Raw genomic sequence first — 20,013 nt, 5'->3', positions numbered from 1 at the left:
AAGCATAGAAACATATTAGAATGGTAGTTACCAGGGTCTCAGGGGTGGGGGGAAAGGGGAGATATTGATCAAAACTTGTCATAAAATGAGTAAGTTCTGGGGATCTAATGTACAGCATGGTAACAATTAATAATAATAAAAATGTATTATATACTTGAACGTTGCTAAGGGAGGGGCGCCTGGGTGGCTCAGATGGTTAAGCGTCTGCCTGCGGCTCAAGTCATGGTTCCGGGGTCCTGGGATCAAGCCCCACGTCGGGCTCCTGGCTCGGCGGGGAGCCTGCTCTTCCCTCTCCCTCTACCTCCCCCCCGCTCATGCTCTCTCTCTGTATCTCTGTGTCTCAAATGAATAAATAAAATCTTTAAAAAAAAAAAAGAAAGAAAAAAGAAAGTTGCTAACTAAGGGAGTAGATCTTAAATATTCTCACCACAAAAAAGAAATGGTAACTATGTGCCATGATACAGGTGTTCACTAATGCCATGGTGGTAACTATTTTACAATATATATCAAATCAATGCACCGAACACCTCAAACTTACACAATGTTTATATGTTAATTTTATCTCAATAAAGCTGGGTGCGGGGGTGGGGGGTGAAAGAGAGAATGAGGGCCATGCAAAGGGAAAAAGGGCATGTGCTATGTGGGCAAATAAGAGTTTCTATAACTGCCTATCAAATTTGGCAACCAAAGCAAAATGGAAATGTTTAACATATAAGTTAGAAGATTACTACATATATCTTTTCATATTTGGTCAATAATTCCAAACATGGTATATAAATTGACTTTCAAAATACCAATCTAATAAGTAAGAAATACTTTCATCTTAGCTAATCTATAAACAACATTCAATCTTTACAGGAATACAATAATAGCTAATTCTTATACAGTGCTTAAGTACTTTATATATAATAATCCAGTTAATCCTGCATAACCCTTTGAAGTGGGTGCTCTTTTTTTTAAAGATTTTATTTACTTATTTATTTGAGAGAGAGAGACAGAATGAGTGCTGGGGAGGGGCAGAGGGAGAGAAAGAGGGAAAGAGGGGGAGAGAGAGAGAGAGAGAGAGAGAAGCAGGCTCCCCGCTGAGCAGGAAGCCCAATGAGGGGCTCGACGCCAGGACCCAGAGGTCACGACCTGAGCCGAAGGCAGAGGCTTAACGAACTGAGCCAAACAGTCGCCCCTGAAGTGGGTGCTCTTGTATTTGCATTTTACATATGGGACAACCGAGGCAGAGAAAAGTTAAGTAACCAAACCAATTTTAATAAAGACAGAGCCAAAATGTGAAATGAGGCATTCGGGCTCCAAAGTCTGAGCTCCTAGTGTTAAATAGCCTGTCAAGGAGACACAGGTTTTACTTTTGAAATGCAAAGCCAAGTCATGAGCAACAGAGTCAACATAATAGGAGTCAGAAGGTCTAATTTCTATTCCCAGGTCTGCCCTGTACAGGGGTAGGTTTAGAGGAAATAATTTGATTCCTATGGGACTGTATTTTAACTAATTTGTTAAGAGGGGACAGAAGTAATTGTCTTGTCTGTCTCATTGGCTTGCTCTGAGAATCAACTGAGAGGGTACTTATAAATCCTGTGCAAAGCACACTCCCACAAAAAAAAAAATCCTGGGGCGCCTGGCTGGCTCAGTTGGTGGAGCATGCGACTCTTGTAGGGTTGTAGGTTTGAGGCCCACGTTGGGTACAGAGATCACTTAAAAATAAAATCTTTAAAAGAAAATTTTTTTAGTTAAAAAAAAATCCTGTGCAAAGCACTAGATGAGTTATTGTTGCTGAGTTTAGGTCTGTCTTTAGATTGCTCATGCACTTAGCATCTGCTCTCTGCAAATAAAAGGAACCCAGTTATCAATAAATATTTGTTAAATGAATGGTTTCAGAGATCATTTCAAATCTAATTTATTCTGGATTTGAACAAACAACCACAGTTCACTGAGGCCAACTATAACTAGGTTTTACAAACATCTCCAGTTCTTCCAATAGATTCAGTAGAGTTACTCCATCAGGGTAAAGAATTTATGCCTTTTCAAAGTGCTATCTGCTGCCTAACGGTCATTCTTAGATGCACTATTCTAAAAACCACAGCTGAGGGCGCCTGGGTGGCTCAGTTGGTTGAGCGACTGCCTTCGGCTCAGGTCATGATCCTGGAGTCCCGGGATCGAGTCCCGCATCGGGCTCCCTGCTGAGCAGGGAGCCTGCTTCTGCCTCTGACCCTCCCCCCTCTCATGTGCTCTTTCTCATTCTCTCTGTCTCAAATAAATAAATAAAATCTTTAAAAAATAATAATAAAAATAAATAAATAAATAAAAACCACAGCTGCTTCTAGTATCTTGGGGCGTAAGTACTGTGAGAAAACGTGTGCTGTCAGCAATTGAGTTTCAGCATTGTGATAAAACACTTAGCCGATGGATCACTCCGCATTTTCATCCTCCAGCACACAGAGCACAGTACCTCTGTTAAACAGACTTCTCCCCAGCTTATCTGTCCCTGTTTGTTTATCAAAGAACCAAGGACAACTTTAGTGTGCACTTCAGTATTCCTTATTGGCCTCCTTCATTGACCTAACCTTCTCCCTGCCAATCCTTTCTTAAAAAGGATTTACTCAGCAGACTTCATCTGTGAAAATAATGACTAAATAAAAACAAATGGCAACATTCTCATTCTCAGAACTATTATGAAGTTATCAGGTGGGGGGTGGGGCAGAGAACTATCAATAATCTGTTACCGTTTTATTGAGACATCCAAATCTTTTAAACAGTCCACGATTGTGCTTCTGTGCCTCTGTACTGCATTATGATCTGTCTGCACAGTCTTCAACAAAGATGTCAAAGCTACGTATCTGGATGAAACGAAGTTGCAGAAGACAGAATTAAAATGTAAAATTCAGGATCGTTCTTCTCTACATAAATAATGACAAAGAAGATGTCTAATGACTAAATATTTTTAAATATTTAAAAGACAAGACCGAATTAGAGAGTATAATGGGTAACATCTTAAAGGCATAAAAGACACACTAATCTTAAGTAGTAGTAACCAGGAGAATTTAAATTTGCATTCATGGTCAAGTCCATTTAAACTTCTAAAAGTGACTGATTCCATTCTTCCAAATTCTTCCAAGTAGTACAATAAAATAAACATATAGTATGCCTTTCCTTAGCCCCCAAATGCAAGAGGAAATGATTTCAATGTTACCATTTGTATTTTCTTTGCTTTTATTTGATACTGGTACCCAAACTGCCCCTATAAAAATATGAGTTTAAGATTCAAGTATTTAGAAATTCTTTTGGAAGGAGGAGATAATTCAGGGTACCACAGTGATTATTTACACATTTTTAAATGCTCACATGATAAGAAAGAACATTTTCTCCTGATTAAAACAGGAAAAAGAGCAAGCAGGATATACTACACGAAGGAAAGTAACAAAAGAAAATACTGATAAATTCATCTACTTAAAAAAATTAGCTGGAGTTCACAAACACCTTCCAGGTTTGCAATGCAAAATGTATTTTTCTTAATTTGGAGCAGAGGTCAGCAAGCCACAGCCTCTACCTACAAGACTCTATAGCCCTCTGCTGTGTGGTTCTATAAATGAATTTTTATTGGAACACAGCCACTCATCAATTACATAGTCTATGACTGCTTTCATACCAAGATGCAGAGTTTTGAACAGTTGCCACAGAGACCCTAAGGCCCACAGAGCCTAAAATATTGACCATCTGGTCCTTCACAGAAAAAGTTTGCTGACTCCTAATGCTGACAGTGTAAAACAAAGTAAAAGTTAAGTCATGAGGCAAATCCTCAAATTCTTTACAAAACAGTAGTTTTAAGACCAGACTAAAAATAAAAACCCTGAGTTGAAGTTCTAGATAAGTCACTCAAATACATGTGCAATCTTAAGCAAAGTCACTCTTGAAAACACTGAGTTTGTAATACCAAGATACAAGATATTTTCCAGTTGACTTACCTAATATTCTTGTCATTGTTCAATAAGAAACGACCCAGGATGTTTATGGCTAGGACCTAAGGGGAAATAGCATAGGTTAAAATCTAAGAAAATTAAACATTTATGTTAAGGATCACCTCCTGGCCTCTGATGGTGTAAACTATTTAAAAGTGATAGTTGTTATTTCTATAGATAGCTAGCAAAAAACAAAACTAAAATCTGAAGGCAAGCTCATAAAATCATATTCTATATCAACAGTAATTGCTGGAAGATTATGTTTTAAAGTTTTTATATTGTTAGTGGAAGAATAATATTGGCACAGCCTCACTGGAGAAAAATCTGGCAATAATTATAATTATTTTTAACATCTCCTCTGCTTCAACAATTCCACTTCTAGAAATTCATCTGAAAAACACACTTGTACATATGCACACGAATCTACTGCAACACTACCTGTAATCACAAATGACTGGAGATATCCTAAGTGTCCATTAATAGCAAATTTGCTAAGTACACTATGGCACATCCACACAATGGAATATCATGGAGACATTAGGATTCTGACATATGCTACAACATGGATGAGCCTTGAAGACATTATATTAAGTGAAATAAGCCAGCTACAAAAGGACAATATTCTATGATTATACTTATATGAGGTATCTAGAAGAGTCAAATTCAGAGACAGAAAGTAGAATGATGGTTGCCAGGCATTGGAGGTAGGGAATAATGGAAAGTTATTGTTTAATGTTAACGGGTATACAGTTTCAGTTTGGGAAGACAAAGAAGTTCAGAAGATAAATGGTTGTGCTGATTGCAAAACAATGTGAATGTACTTAATGTCACTGAACTACAGACTTAAAAATGGTTAACTTTTATATTACGTATATTCCACCATCATTTTTTTTTTTAATGGGGATGGTCTCTACATGAATATGTACTAGCTCCAAGATAATATTAGGTGAAGAGAGTAAGGTGCAGGACAATATATATGATATGTTATCATTTTGCTTGAAAAGGAGGAAGAGGAAGAGAACTAACCTAAATTACTTTGGTTAAGTTATCTGGATACTATGGAATGTTAAAAACAAAAAGAACTTTATACATTTAAATACTGGACTGTATTTGGTAAATCTGTTTCTTACAAGGCTATGAGCTAGCGATTCTTATACCATTAGGTGATTGAAAGGATAAATTCATGAGGGGGAATGAGGAAAAAAATGAGGCAAATAGAAAAGTATCACTGGAACACCACCCTGTAACTACCGCAGACAAGATTCTCTGATGGATACTACAATGGGTGGGCAAAAACTCTGAGAAGAGGGAATTTGCATAGTCTCAAAGTGTCTCCCTCAAACTACTTTTATTTTATTTTTTTTTAAAGATTTTATTTATTTATTTGAGAGAGAGAATGAGAGAGAGAGAGCACATGAGAGGGGGGAGGGTCAGAGGGAGAAGCAGACCCCCTGCTGAGCAAGGAGCCCGATATGGGACTCGATCCCGGGACTCCAGGATCATGACCTGAGCCGAAGGCAGTCGCTTAACCAACTGAGCCACCCAGGCGCCCTCAAACTACTTTTAATTACAAAGGAAAAAATAACAACTTTACAGTGGAGACACACAATAGACACCACCTTAACCAAATGACCAAGGTTAATATCACCAGTAATGAGACAAATAGATTAGCATGTACCTCCTGATAGGATACTAAGACAGGCACATCACTTCTGCGGTGGTCTTGCCAAAAAACCATAACCTCAATTTAATTATGAGAAAATATCAGAAAGAGCCAAATTGAGGGACATTCTACAAAGTAACTGATCAGTACTCTTCAAAAGTGTCAAAGTCATGAAAGATACGGAAAGACGGAGGAACTGCCACAGATTGGAGGACACTAAGGAGACATGACAATTAAATGCAAGGTGGGATCAAGGATCGGCTCCTCAAACAGAAAAATGGCAGAAGTAGAAAAATTGGTGAAATCTGACTAAATTCTATAGTTTAGTACAGTACCAATATTAACTTCTTAGTTTGGATAATTATCTCTAGTTACGCACCATGTTAATATTAGGGGAAACTGAGTGAAGGGTATATGGGAACTCTAAACTATTTTTGCAACTTTTCTGTAAGTCTAAAATTATTACCAAAAGTTTCAAAAAGTGGGGAAAAGAAGAAATACACATGTACAGACACAATTTTTAATTTCTGAAAAGATACATGAGAAAAGGATAACCATATTCCCCACTAGAAGAACGTGAAAGCTACAGGCAAACATTTCCCCCCCACATACCTCTGGTACTGTTTTAGTTTTTTTACTTTAAGTGTTCATTTCTTAAAAAAACAAACAAAAAAAAAACACACACACAAATATTTAAGAAAAACAAATTAACTCAAATAAGATGTCTTGTTTGGAGTGATGGATACAATTCAAATCATGGCTCTAATAAAAGCTTATTTTGAAATGTTTCCTTCACCCAACAGTATCTGTATTATCTAACTATACCTAAGAGCTTCCAAACTTTATTATAATCAATATTTTTTTTTAAAGATTTTATTTATATATTCATGAGAGACAGAGAGAGAGAGGCAGAGGGAGAAGCAGGCTCCCAAGGAGCAGGGAGCCCGATGTGGGACTCGATCCCAGGAGCCTGGGATCATGACCTGAGCCGAAGGCAGACGCTTAACCATCTGAGCCACCCAGGCGCCCTATTATAATCAATATTAAAAGCCTTCAATGGAGTGAATGATGCTTCAGATACCAAAACACAGCATTATACATTCTGCACCAAATTTCCAAATGCAATTCATTTCTAAAGTACTCAAGTGGGGCGCCTGGGTGGCTCAGTCGTTAAGCGTCTGCCTTCGGCTCAGGTCATGATCCCAGGGTCCTGGGATCGAGCCCCGCATTGGGCTCCCTGCTCGGCGGGAAGCCTGCTTCTCCCTCTCCCACTCCCCCTGCTTGTGTTCCCTCTCTCACTGCATCTCTCTCTGTCAAATAAATAAATAAAATCAAAAAAGGAAAAAGAAAGTACTCAAGTCTAAGTTATTTATTCTAATTGAAATGTTTAGGGAAAAGATTAAAAAAGACTTACTCGCAGTCCACTCTCTGACTTAATATCCATGATAGTCAAAACCGTTTCATAAAGAATAGCATTTCCTACATTTTTACTAGTCTCCGTATTTGTGGCAACCTGAAAAGTCACAAGAGGGCAGTACGTAAGTGATAAAACAATACTTCCGAAAAATATCCAGAGGTAACAAGAGACATTTTGTGAATGATTACAGCCACCGATGAGGAAACACAAATAAATACTGCTCTAACCACCATCGTTCTGCTCCCCACTACACTAAAATGAAGATTTAATATAATGCAGATTAAGTTTACTCACCTGTGCTAATATATCATTCATAGCTTCACTTGAGTCATCATCATTTCGTCCTAAAATTCTTAATAACCGCAAAATTCGTACCTAATGTGCAAAACATGATTAGTTTCAACAAATTATGCCTGGCACAAAGGAACTTATTTGGTAACTTAAATGAAGTCTCAGATCTCATGAGAAATGTCAAGATTCAAAGAGAAGAATTTTAAACCTTATCTTTAGAGAAGTAATAAATACTTCTATGTCTGAATGAAGTAGAGACAACCCACACTTTGTCACTCCACAGCTAAAGGATACCACCACCTACAGAGCTATACTATATTGATAAGTCTCTATGCAATCGCTATTACACATTACAACTATAATTTTATTCTATTAATCCAGTACAGAACTGTATCACTATTCACTTATTATTGTAATTCGTTTAATCAGTTAACTACCAAATTTCTACTGACACAAACTTAAGAGGAAAGAAACAATATATTCCAAAGGTATTAAATTAATTTCTCCAAAATTTTCTTTCAACCTCACCTGCAAAAAGGGGTCACTGATACCAGAAACATCATGTTCTGGTGAATATCCCGACATGATGAGGTTCTTTAGAATACGAACTAACTGGGGCACAAGCTGCAAAGAAAGATGCATCAAAAAACAGTGAACATCAAAGATAGACAAGTAATTTGGCTTTAAAAAAAGGGTGCAAGGGTCTGAATCCAAGAAAATTCTATTGATACCATATGCTGGTATACTGCTGATGGTTGATAAATACAACTTAGGAGTACTTAGGCCACGAACTCAAGAAGGAATATGTATTTTACCTGAATTAAAAACTAATGACTTTTTTATTCCAGAGTTATATATGCAAAAATACTACAAATAACAGGAGGTCAGAAAGCCTATGGGAACCAAGTCAAACAGATGCCTACAGGCCGTACTGCATATCTACTCCTACAGAACTTGACATACTTAGGTAACACAAACATGTTCGATTTTTATCCATTCAAACATTTGGATATAAAACGTTATCACCAAAAATATTGGTGATCTTATTAAAATTACAATTTTAAAATACACTATCTCAAACAGAGAAAAAACTTCTTTCCTCTGAGGACAGGGCTAGTTATATTCTTTTCCAACAAATAACAGGGAATACAAAAGCCTCCAACATTGACCAAATGGAAAAACACATGAAAAATTGTATTTTTCACCTTAAGAAGATACCAGGCCATGAATAATTGCCTCTCCCTATTCTTAACTCATAAGATACAATTTTTGGTAAACTTTTATTTCAGCACTTAATTATACACACTTTGTTGCCTGCTTTCTTGTCTCATCTTGGTACTGAAACCATACATTCCTTATGGTCAGAATTCCCTTCTTGTCCTTCCTTTACTTTGTCCATTAGAGTCATAACAAATAGTAGAGGCAATTTATGGCTAAGCTAAACTTTAAAATACTTTATTTTTTTTAAAATGCTTTAAATATTATCATTCATTTCATTCTGTTGATCAAGCACTTAATCTTAAACCCTATTCCAAAACATGTGCCACAATGGGAGCTTTTCCAGGCTCCAACTAAAAACTCAATTTAGCTACATAAACAACTCTAATCACCTAAAATTAAGAAAACAAGTGTCCAAAGTGAAGGAAATGGTATCTCTTTTGGAGGCAATCAGAACAGCCCCAACCAATTTGTTGCAACTCAATTACTTTTTCTCACTGTGTTCTGGCTCTATTCCTCCTTATGCCTCAACTCTAAAGGGGGATCAAGAGTGAAACAAAGGCCAAGGTATGCCCGAGGAATGCACTCACAACATTGAGGCCACTTTTATAAGTTTTTTTTTTTTTTAAAGATTTTATTTTATTTATTTGACAGAGAGAGAGACAGCTAGAGAGGGAACACAAGCAGGAGGAGTGGGAGAGGGAGAAGCAGGCTCCTGGCCGAGCAGGGAGCCCGATGCGGGGCTCGATCCCAGGACCCTGGGATCATGACCTGAGCCGAAGGCAGACGCTTAACGACTGAGCCACCCAGGCGCCCCGAGGCCACTTTTAAATATGAGAACGTAACCTGTATGAATTTAAAGAAGTTTGGCCATAACACTTCAGAATTAAGTGATTCATAAGCCATTTAAAAAAAATTCTAACTTGAACAACTCCAAGATTAAAACAAACCTAGGTTATGCTGACCTGTAAATTCTAAACAGAATCCCCATTAAATCTGTCAACTGTGGGCAGATTTAGACTTGAGAATAATATAAATTTGTAAACTGCTTTAAAATGTAATAAAGCCGGGGGGCGCCTGGGTGGCTCAGTCGTTAAGCATTTGCCTTTGGCTCAGGTCATGATCCCAGGGTCCTGGGATCAAGCCCGATGTGGGGCTTGATCCCAGGGAGCGGGAAGAGAAGAGAAGCGGGAAGCCTGCTTCTCTCTCTCCCACTCCCCCTGCTGGTGTTCCCTCTCTCGCTGTGTCTCTCTCTGTCAAATAAATAAAATCTTAAAAAAAAAAAAAAAAAAAAGGTAATAAAGCCAGGATCACCTAGTTACCAAGTTCTGCACAAAAAGTGGCTCACCCTGCATACGTCCCAATGGCCTCCTTTTTTGTACTATACATATCCCTGATTATTTGTTTAATCTGATTTCTTGGAGAACTCTTTTTTCCTTGGGCTAATAAATTCAGAAATTTTTTTATTCACTGACAAAAGACCAGCACACCACATAAAATTGTCCTGGGACAAAAGGCACAAATGTCTAAATGTTTAACATACAAATCCTTGGGACCCAGCTTTATTTTTCAGACAAAAATGCAAGTCACTAAAACTTATGACAAGACAAACAAAATAAGATGACAAAGGGAAAGGCTGCAGCCATGAAAATCAGTTGATGCCCACCCACTCTACCTCAAAATCCTTTTCATATCCCAAAACTCCCAGGCAAGATTAAGTGCAGGTAAGGGAGAAATAAAAGCTCTAAGTCTGAACTGAGAGCTCAGAAGTACATAGAGCTTTTTATAAAGTATGAGGTTACCCACACATGGTTCTAAAATATCTACTTCAAAAAGAAGCAATGTTTTGTGCCAAGGCTCCAAACTGATCTGGAATTGCCATCACCAAAGCCACTGGGACACTGTTCAAAGTTTCTCAAGTGAAGATGAAGAAAAGGCAGAGAAGGAGGCTTAGAATTCAGGAAAGGCTGCAACTGAAATCCAAGGCTGACTCTGGAGTGAGGAGTTTAAGTGACAAGACAAAAACTGGACTAGGGAGTTAGCCAAAAATGCTAGAACAAATAACTCACAGTATTAAGCACAGCTTCAGCATTAGTGTATGTTTAAAAGCTACATTTGTGGATGGATGCACAAAAGCTACTAAGGACCTAATGCAGGCATGCACCATCTAAAAGAGGGTTAATTCTTACCTTTTCATTCTAACATACAGCAGGATTCCAAACAGACAACAGGAACAAAACATACAAAGCAAGCATTAGGGACAGATACAGGCCTCATACTATTTTATACAATAATTTAATCAAGACATGAACATCTAAGGAAAAAAAAGCCGAAAAAAGAAGTGCTATTAGAGCCTCATTAGATCTAAAATACAAAGTAAGCCCCATTTATTGAGTTATCAGCACCTTATAAAGGAATTAAACCCATGTAACTACCCAAAACACAGTCTTTCCCAGGCCTCCTTACTACCATCTTCTATAAGCCAGTGAAGAAAACAAAAATTTCCACTTTAGAACGCTGTAAGAAAGGGAGGGGGGAACTTAAGAAAGCTAGACTTCAGTCACCAGAGTCAACGGTCTAAAATGAACAGAAGGTGACCCTGTGTTACATAAAAGTAATGTCAAATTTCACTTTGCAATTTTCACCTTAAAAAAAAAAATTACCTGCCTTTAAACACACACACACACACACGCACACACACCACACACACACAAATTCCTGTTTGTAATCTGACCTCAGGTTACATTTCCTGACTTCAATGTGAAAACCGCAGATAAAGCACATGAGAGATTGGTAGGTCTGTCAACACTGAGGGAAGACTTCTATTATGAAAGGAAAACACTGTACTACTGCCAGTTCTTATATGCCTAAATCTGGCTTCCAGCCCTACCCACACAGCAGAGCTGGTCAAGTCCTTTATTCAGCTCCATAACTTCCTTTCAAAAGAAAAGTCGTAAGTGAGAAAATCATACACTTTTCAGGAAAATCATTTTTCAATCAAGAAAGGCTTAGGTATACAGAATGGTACCTACCTTTCTGAAATGTGCAAGCATGTCTGGGCTTCGTTCACACATTTCTGTGAGGAGGACTACAGATGTGTGAAGGACACCTGAAATATAAGAGCAAACGAAAACTAAAATGAGGCTATATATTATTCAACTTCACAAAACAGGGCTATGAGTTCTGAAGATCAATTCCAAAAGGATAGTTGCTACTTCTGTTTTTTAATTTCCCAAAAAAGCTAAGCATTGAGGTGAATACAAAGGAAGTATTTAATAGATGCCCTATTTAATACTGGTCAAATCAATTAAATCAGAATATTTTAAACAACTATGTGACCAAGATAATTGCTAAAAACTGAAAACCAACACACGTGTCTCTCCATCTGAGACCATCCATAAAGAAATACTCAGTCACTATAAGCTAGGATAGTATCACCTGCCCTGTACTTATTAATAAGCTGTTAGCTGAGATGTGATCATTCAAAAAGTAAAAATCTTAGTAAGATTTTAAATTTCCAGGTAAAATGAATCAAAACTCCAAGGTAATTATGGATGATCAAGTAAATATGCTTGTTCCAGAGTAAAAAGGATCTCACAATAGTTTCCACTAATAATAAATAAGTACCCTAACCACTCATTTGTTCAGTAAGTTTGAGTCTTCTAGGCACAGGACTGAATTAATCAAATTAAATATACCTTACCATTTTTTCTCTTAGCATTTAGTAGGATACATGAATTTTCTTTACTCAGAATTTGTTTCACTGACTTCAAAATAAGAATAAAATGTATGGGAAAGAATAGCCATGTTCCATTTAATTTCTCTCAAGTTTTATATAAATATATCTGAGTACCCATTATAAATTCCTGTTACAAGTAACCTAAAGGATTTTCATAAATCTTACACTCCTACCACAGGCAATAAAAAAATAATGTTTTTTCTATTATAAGATAGCCAGGAAATCAAAGTGTTTTACATATGAAAATCAAGGCTAGGATCATTTGTATACTACAATGAATATTAGTAACTTAACACAGTATTTTTAATATAGTAAAAGAGGACTGAAAATGAAAACTGAGTTTTTACTATGAAGGAATCAATCTCTAATTGTAAAAGGAGGATATGAGCAAAGAGAGATTTGACCCATCAACCCTTCCTGGCAAAGTGTCTAAGCACAGTAAAAAGGCAAGTTCACCGCACTCAAACAGAAGGCCAAAACTGCCTGAAGCCTTTTCCCTTTCCTCTTTTCCTCAATACTTCACAAGCACATCCAAATCACATTACCATGGTTCTTTTCATTCAATAAATTTTTTGTTGCTGGTAAAAACATCTCCATAAGTTCAGGAACCTTCCTGATGACATGAACAGCACACAGTGCTGCCTATAAAGAAAAAGGACAGAAGATTTATTTCAATTAAGTAAGGGCAACCAATCTTACAAAATACAACACCAACAAAAAAAAAACCTTATCATTTAGTTCACCTACTGAAAGAAGAAAGAACAAAGAAGTCAGATATCAGATTTATTATTTATTAACTGGTTAGGACTTTCCAATTTATACTATTTCATTAATGAGAACTTTTAGCTCACCTATCCCTTCATTCATGTATTACTAAATAAGTGGACAAAAACTTCGTAGACTAGACCATGGTTAACATGAATTTATCAAACAAATATAACTTCTGTGGAGTTTTACAGAGTAAAAAATAAAGACATCCATCTGTGATACTCATTCTTCTAAGATGACCAAAAGGTTTTATAAAAACACCATGCGGGCGCCTGGGTGGCTCAGTTGGTTAAGCGACTGCCTTCGGCTCAGGTCATGGTCCTGGAGTCCCAGGATCGAGTCCCACATCGGGCTCTCTGCTCAGCAGGGAGTCTGCTTCTCCCTCTGACCCTCCTCCCTCTCCTGCTCTCTGTCTCTCATTCTCTCTCTCTCAAATAAATAAATAAAATCTTAAAAAAATAAATAAATAAATAAATAAATAAAAACACCATGCAATTTAAAGATACATTACTACTGTTACTTTTAATAATACCCATATCTTCCCCAATTCATTCTCTGCTGATATCAAGAAAACCATTTAATAATTAGCTAGTCTCTACTGAAGAAAAGATGGTCTTGGCTTGTTCACTGGAAAGAAAGGTACAAAGACTGATTTTGATTATGCCTGCCAAAAGTAACCATAACTACTATTTGTTGGAGTTAAATACCACAAAAGTTTACATACAGTAACAAGAAAAGATTTCAGCTAATTCCTCCCAAGTTATATTTAGGGGGAAAAAAGATTTTTTTCCAATCCATAGAAATGTTTTATTTAATGAAATAATGTACTTTTTGAACAAGAGCAGCCCGCTCATACTTTAAGAGAAAGCACTGGCTTTGTTTCACAATCAACATTAACAGTCCATGATCCTGGAAAACAGCTTGGCCCTTGCAACGTCTTGTCTCACACCATTAATGTGGAGGCACAGTGAATGTCAACCAGGCAATAGTAAGTGTTCACTTCTTGGAAGTTCTAAATTTTACACCTTTTGTTTATGAAGGTTACAGGGTTAAAGGACAATTTTAAAAAACATAAAATGTTGGTGTGCCTGGGTGGCTCAGTCATTAAGCGTCTGCCTTCGGCTCAGGTCATGATCCCAGGGTCCTGGGATCGAGCCCCACATTGGGCTCCCTGCTCAGCGGGAAGCCTGCTTCTCCCTCTCCCGCTCCCCCTGCTTGTGTTCCCTCTCTCGCTGTGTATCTCTCGGTCAAATAAATAAAATCTTAAAAAAAAAAAAAACCATAAAATGTTTGTATCAACATATAACAGCAAGTAAGAGATTAAGATCATTGTCTTCCATTACTATTTCATTTAGACACACCAATTTAGAAAGTGTGTTCTAGATCATTCTCTAATAATTACCCAGGTCCCCATGGAACTGTACACTTCCAGAGATTCAAAGGCACTAATACAAAAACATGGGCACTAATTATTAGAATAAAAGTAAATTCTTAAAGTTCTGTTCATTATTACTTTGTTTAATACTGTTTAGAATCTGGTAAATTAGGAAGTAATTAGGTATCCAGGATATCCAGTAACGTTTGTTTATAAATCATTTCCTTGAAAAAAAAGGAATTAAGAGAAGAATTAAAGAGTTCATAATTACCAATTGGAGTTAATTAGCAATAAAAAAACCTACCTCCAAAATTAGTATAAAAACAGATTTTGACTTATAAACACTTGACTTATATATAATCATTTAAAATATATTTACTGCAGAGAAAGATAGGTTATATCATCATCAGAGCTCTCAAAATAATTTGCCTCCCCATCTCCATAATATTCTCTAATCCAAATGCAGACATCTGACTTCCTTAAAAGTTACCTTTTTTCTTAAGTAAGAATTGGAGGTTTTCAGGAGTTTCTCTACCTCTCCTGCAAGATCTCTGCACATCTCTGAAGAGCCCATGCAGCCAAGGGTACAAAGTGCTAGCCCCTGTACATATTGCGTGCTATGATTAAGATCACTGCAAAAGAACAGAAAAAGGTAGAAATGAACATGCTTTTCCTGGTGCTCCCCATAAAGAAGCTTCACAGTCTAATGAGGTAGCTCTGAATGATTCACAATTTCTCTAGTAAGGAAAATAATTAATAAGATTACTTGTTGCAAAAACATGTTTACTTTATTACAAATTAAGAATACAGTGAACTGATTTACAGTGCCTCCTATACAGGCTTACAACTCCATGTTTCCAAATACCAAAGTAAAAGAAATTCAACAGGGCGCCTGGGTGGCTCAGTTGGTTAAGCGACTGCCTTCGGCTCAGGTCATGATCCTGCAGTCCCGGGATCGAGTCCCGCATCGGGCTCCCTGCTCAGCGGGGGTCTGCTTCTCCCTCTGACCCTCTTCCCTCTCGTGCTCTCTGTCTCTCACTCTCTCTCTCAAATAAATAAATAAATAAATCTTTAAAAAAAAAAAAAAGAAAGAAAGAAATTCAACAACATGTTATCTATTGATGACAAACTACTTCAGAAAACTCAGCAAATCAATGAAAGTGAAAGCCAACAAAGACAGAAATGTGAAGCACAACTGTATCTTTAAAAGATTTTTTTGGGGGGTGGTGCCTGGGTGGCTCAGTCGTTAAGCATCTGGCTTCGGCTCAGGTCATAATCCCAGGGTCCTGGGGTCAAGCCCCGCATCGGGCTCCCTGCTCAGCGGACAGCCTGCTTCTCCCTCTCCCACTCCCCCTGCTTGTGTTCCCGCTCTCGCTGTCTTTCTCTCTGTCAAATAAATAAATAAATAATCTTAAAAAAAAAAAAAAGATTTTGGGGGGCGCCTGGATGGCTCAGTCAGTTAAGGGTCTGACTCTTGATTTCATTTCAGGTCATGATCTCAGGGCCGTGAGATTGAGCCCTGCATCGGGCTCTACGCTGGGCAAGGAACCTGCTTAAGATTCTCTCTCTCTCTCCCTCTCCCTCTCCCTCCATCCCTCCTCCCCCTGCACCACCCCCTCACTCTCCCACCTTCCCTCCACCCCGCTCTGGCGCATGCATGTTCTTGCTCTCTAAAAAATAAAAATAAAAAAATATTTTAATATGCTCTACTATTAATTCCTAAAAAAATGAAAAGATCTATATACATCAACCAAAACCTTAAAAAAAAAATCAGAAAACAGTCCCCACTACTAGAGCATTTAAGGTGACTTAAATATCACAACAGAAATACTCTGAAACCTCTAACCTTACAGTATAGTATTAACCTTGATATCACATTAATTTTTACACTTTTATGTATTCAAAAGAAGAAAAAAAATAGTAACTAGAAAAATTAGCTAATTAAACCACCTTTAACAAACTAAGCTAGATATTTACAGTGAGGCCCAGTATCTGGTGATACAGATATACAAAATCCTATCTCTAATAGACATTGATTACTGTACAAAATTGTTTACAAACCAACCAGGAAGTATACCTTCAGAAAAGCTGAAATACTAAAAGCTTGAACCAGTAAATTCATCTATATATTATAATCAACTTCTACTATTCAGAAACTGAATTACTGTATGAGTTATGCTACTTCTAAAATGCTTTAAGAGCATTTTAATATTCTTTAGTTAGTGGTTCTCAAGGATTTCAGTAGTTAATGGATCTCTGGAAGCCCCCAAAACTGTTTCACGGGGTCCATGAGAGCCGAACTATTTTCACAATACTAACTCATTATTTGCCAACTGTACCGACATTTGCACTAATGATGCAAAAGCAGTGGTGGGGAAAATTACTGACATATTACAAATCAGCGTAGTGGCACCAAACTGTACTAGTAGTCATTGAATTCACTGCCACACACACAGGAAGGAAGGAAGGAAGGAAGGAAAGGAGGGAGGGAGGGAATGAGTCTGTTTCACCTAAGACTGCCTCTGACAAAGCAGTAAAAAAGATTAGTTTTATTAAATCTTGACTCAGATGAGAAGTTTAATATTGTATGATGAAATAGGAAGTATGCATAAAGAACTTCTGCACACTGAAGTGGCAATCTCAGAGAAAAGCACTTAAGCACTTGCATGCTAAACTATGAACTTTTCTTTTAAATTTTTTTTATTTGAAGTAAGAGAAAGCACGAGCAGGAGGGGCAGAGGGAGAGGGAAAAGCAGGCTCTCAGCCGAGAAGGGAACCCGATGTGGGGCTCGATCCCAGGACCCTGAGATCATGACCTGAGCCAAAGGCAGATGCTTAAACGACTGAGCCATCCAGGCGCCCCTAACTATGAACTTTTCAAATGTATATGATTTTTGTTTGAAAAATAACTGACAAACAACTATAATTATTAAGATTTGGGTATCTGGCAGACATCTGGAAAAAGAGCCAAGTTGGCCTATCATTTTAAGAGCAACAACTGACAGTATTTGTTGCCAATGATAAAAATCCAAGCTTTGAAGCGAGAGTTAGAATTTTGGAAAATTTGTATTGCCATGATGAACTTCATAGTCTACCAATACTTTAACTCAGCCAGTTTTTCCCAAATGACTTAGGCATGGTGTTACAAACGCATACATGAGTAAAAGATTCCAAGTGAGAGACAAACCAATGGGTTTAATATAACAAAGTACCAAACTTCACTGATATTGTTTCAAATTCCACACTGTAACTAATCCTTAAGAAACCACCACTTAGGGAGTTTTGGTATAGTATCAAAGAAGAATATTTGAAAAGCTATTAAAGTGCTCTTCCTTTTCCTAACTACACTATCTGTAAAAGGCTGGATATTCTTCATATACTTCAATCAAAACATAACATAAGAAATTGAATGCAGAAGCAAATATGACATCTGCTGTCTTCCATTAGGCCAGATGTTTAAAGATTTACAAAAATGTGAAATAATGTTATTTTTCTCCTTTGAATTGTTTTTGTTTTGGAAAATAGTTTATTTTTCATTAAAAACATTATTTAACATGTAAGGGGTTCATTATTGGTAATTTTAAATGAAATAATAAATGGTTTTAATTTCCTTGAACAAAGAGGAAAAGAAGGTAAAGCATAAATTAGCCAGGTTTGCTACTTCTTAACAATTTGAGTATTTAAGATATAAATTATTGATAAGGGGCACCTGGGTGGCTCAGCCATTTAAGTGTCCAATTCTTGATTTTTGGCTCAGGTCATAATCTCAGGGTTGTAAGATAAAGCCCCGAGTTAGGATCGGAGCTGGGCATGGAGCCTGCTTAAGATTCTCTCTCTCCGGGGAGCATGGGTGGCTCAGTCGGTTAAGCATCTGCCTTTGGCTCAGGTCATGATCCCAGGGTCCCAGGATCAAGCCCTGAGTAAAGCTCCTTGCTCAGCAGGGAGCCTGCTTCTCCCTCTCCCTGTGCCTGCCACTCTCCCTGCTTGTGCTCTGTCAAATAAACAAATAAAATCTTAAAAAAAAAAAAATTCTCTCTCCCTCTCCTTCTGCCCCTCCCTCCCTCTTTCTCAAAAAAAAAAAAAGGGGGGGTTTTTTTTGGTAAAAATAATGTTTAAATCTTAACTATGCTTTACCATTTAGGCTCCTAGTTTCCAAGAATATTTAGCTGACTTTTCATTTATTTTTCAATGATTAAGAACATTTGCATAATGCAAGCTCTTAAAATACATCCAATTTTTAATGATTCCAAGATCTTTAATTGCTTAGAGCTTTTCTAGGCTAATGAACAGTGAGGGAAACATTTTTTTTTTTTAAGATTTTATTTATTTATTTGTCAGAGAGACAGCACAAGCAGGGAGAATGGCAGGCAGAGGGAGAAACAGGCTCCTGGCTGAGCAAGGAGGCCGATGTGGGACTCGATCGCAGGACGCTGGGATCATGACCTGAGCCGAAGGCAGACACTTAATTGACTGAGCCACCTAGGCGTTCCGGGAAACATTCATTACTAAACATAAAAACCGCTGGTACACTATGATGCCCTATAATACAAACAAAAACCAAAAAAACCAAAAACAAACCAAAAAACCCTCGCCAAACAAACCCATTCATTAACAAATATTTTTAAAAAACAAAACTAAATGATCCAAAGTCCTTTAACTTGAGCTTAAATTAAAGTGCCAGATCAATTCCCAACTACTAGTTCTCTCTCAAAAAGTTCACTTGAGGCTTGGCTAGGTCTCATTAAAATTCAAAACAAAGATTTCTTCTTTGCCTATGTGCCTCATTCTTCAATTTTTATCAAGCTACAAACGTATACTTGAGTTTGGTATTAACTCTTAATATGAACTTGGTGCTAGGCAGAACTGCCAAATCATCAGCATGTGATTGAAGGCTTAAGTAATAAGGGCAACAAAGCATGCAAGAACAAAAATTAAAGAAACTCTCAGAGGCCTAGCCAGAGTAAATGTGTAAGAGTCATGCTGAACATGTAGAATGTAACTTCTTTAATACCAAGGATCTCTGCCAATTTTTTTTTCATTCTCCCTCCCCAGAACTTATAACAGCTCCTGGCACACAACAGGTATATAATAAATAGTTGTTGAATAAATGAATCAACTTAGTATTTTCATTAGTATTTATTTCAAGGCCAAAAAATAAGATTCTCCCAAAATTAAATTCACAGACTCAATGTACTTACATGACACACTCTATATTTACAACCAAATCATAATTCTCATTTTGGGATTTTCCATTATCCATTGGAAAATTTTAAAGTAAAACATTATTGACCACAGAAAAGTGTAAGAGTTCGATACTACAAATATGATTACCTATATCCCCTGCTTCTACTTTCTGTCAAACAAAAACTACAAATGAAAAAGAAATCTACAAAAGGAAATTAAACCAACAGACACACCAAAACCAAATTAAAACAAACCAAAAAGCACCTTTAACCAGTAAAGCCGTCAGAACTTCCATAACTTTTTAACAGACATTTGCTGTAAGAGGGATGCTGGGAAGAACTGCTAACTCCCCTGCTTGGCTACTCTAATTCTTTCATATAGCAAGCACTCCTCAAT

At 37.2% G+C, this 20,013-nt stretch overlaps 1 protein-coding gene and 1 non-coding gene across 2 annotated transcripts in view; both read right to left on the bottom strand.

Annotated features, from left to right (window-relative positions):
* AP1G1 (adaptor related protein complex 1 subunit gamma 1) overlaps positions 1–20,013 on the bottom strand; it is a 79,189-nt gene that overhangs the window by 20,193 nt on the left and 38,983 nt on the right. The window contains exons 4-12 of the mRNA XM_044911420.1: positions 14,924–15,065; positions 12,836–12,932; positions 11,584–11,660; positions 10,741–10,749; positions 7,862–7,957; positions 7,337–7,417; positions 7,040–7,138; positions 3,969–4,024; positions 2,730–2,843 (exon numbers count right to left, since the gene is read on the bottom strand). Coding sequence (XP_044767355.1) covers positions 2,730–2,843; positions 3,969–4,024; positions 7,040–7,138; positions 7,337–7,417; positions 7,862–7,957; positions 10,741–10,749; positions 11,584–11,660; positions 12,836–12,932; positions 14,924–15,065 — 771 coding nt within the window. The remainder of the gene's footprint in view (positions 1–2,729; positions 2,844–3,968; positions 4,025–7,039; positions 7,139–7,336; positions 7,418–7,861; positions 7,958–10,740; positions 10,750–11,583; positions 11,661–12,835; positions 12,933–14,923; positions 15,066–20,013) is intronic.
* LOC123323313 lies at positions 2,360–2,444 on the bottom strand. The gene has a single exon (XR_006539327.1). It is a non-coding gene; the product is annotated as a small nucleolar RNA SNORD71 (small nucleolar RNA).

The sequence above is a fragment of the Neomonachus schauinslandi genome, chromosome 16 (assembly GCF_002201575.2).
Source record: "Neomonachus schauinslandi chromosome 16, ASM220157v2, whole genome shotgun sequence".
In the NCBI taxonomy this organism is placed as follows: Eukaryota; Metazoa; Chordata; class Mammalia; order Carnivora; family Phocidae; genus Neomonachus; species Neomonachus schauinslandi.
The sequence above is the reverse complement of the archived record's forward strand: the minus strand, read 5'-3'. Positions and strand labels throughout refer to the sequence as shown.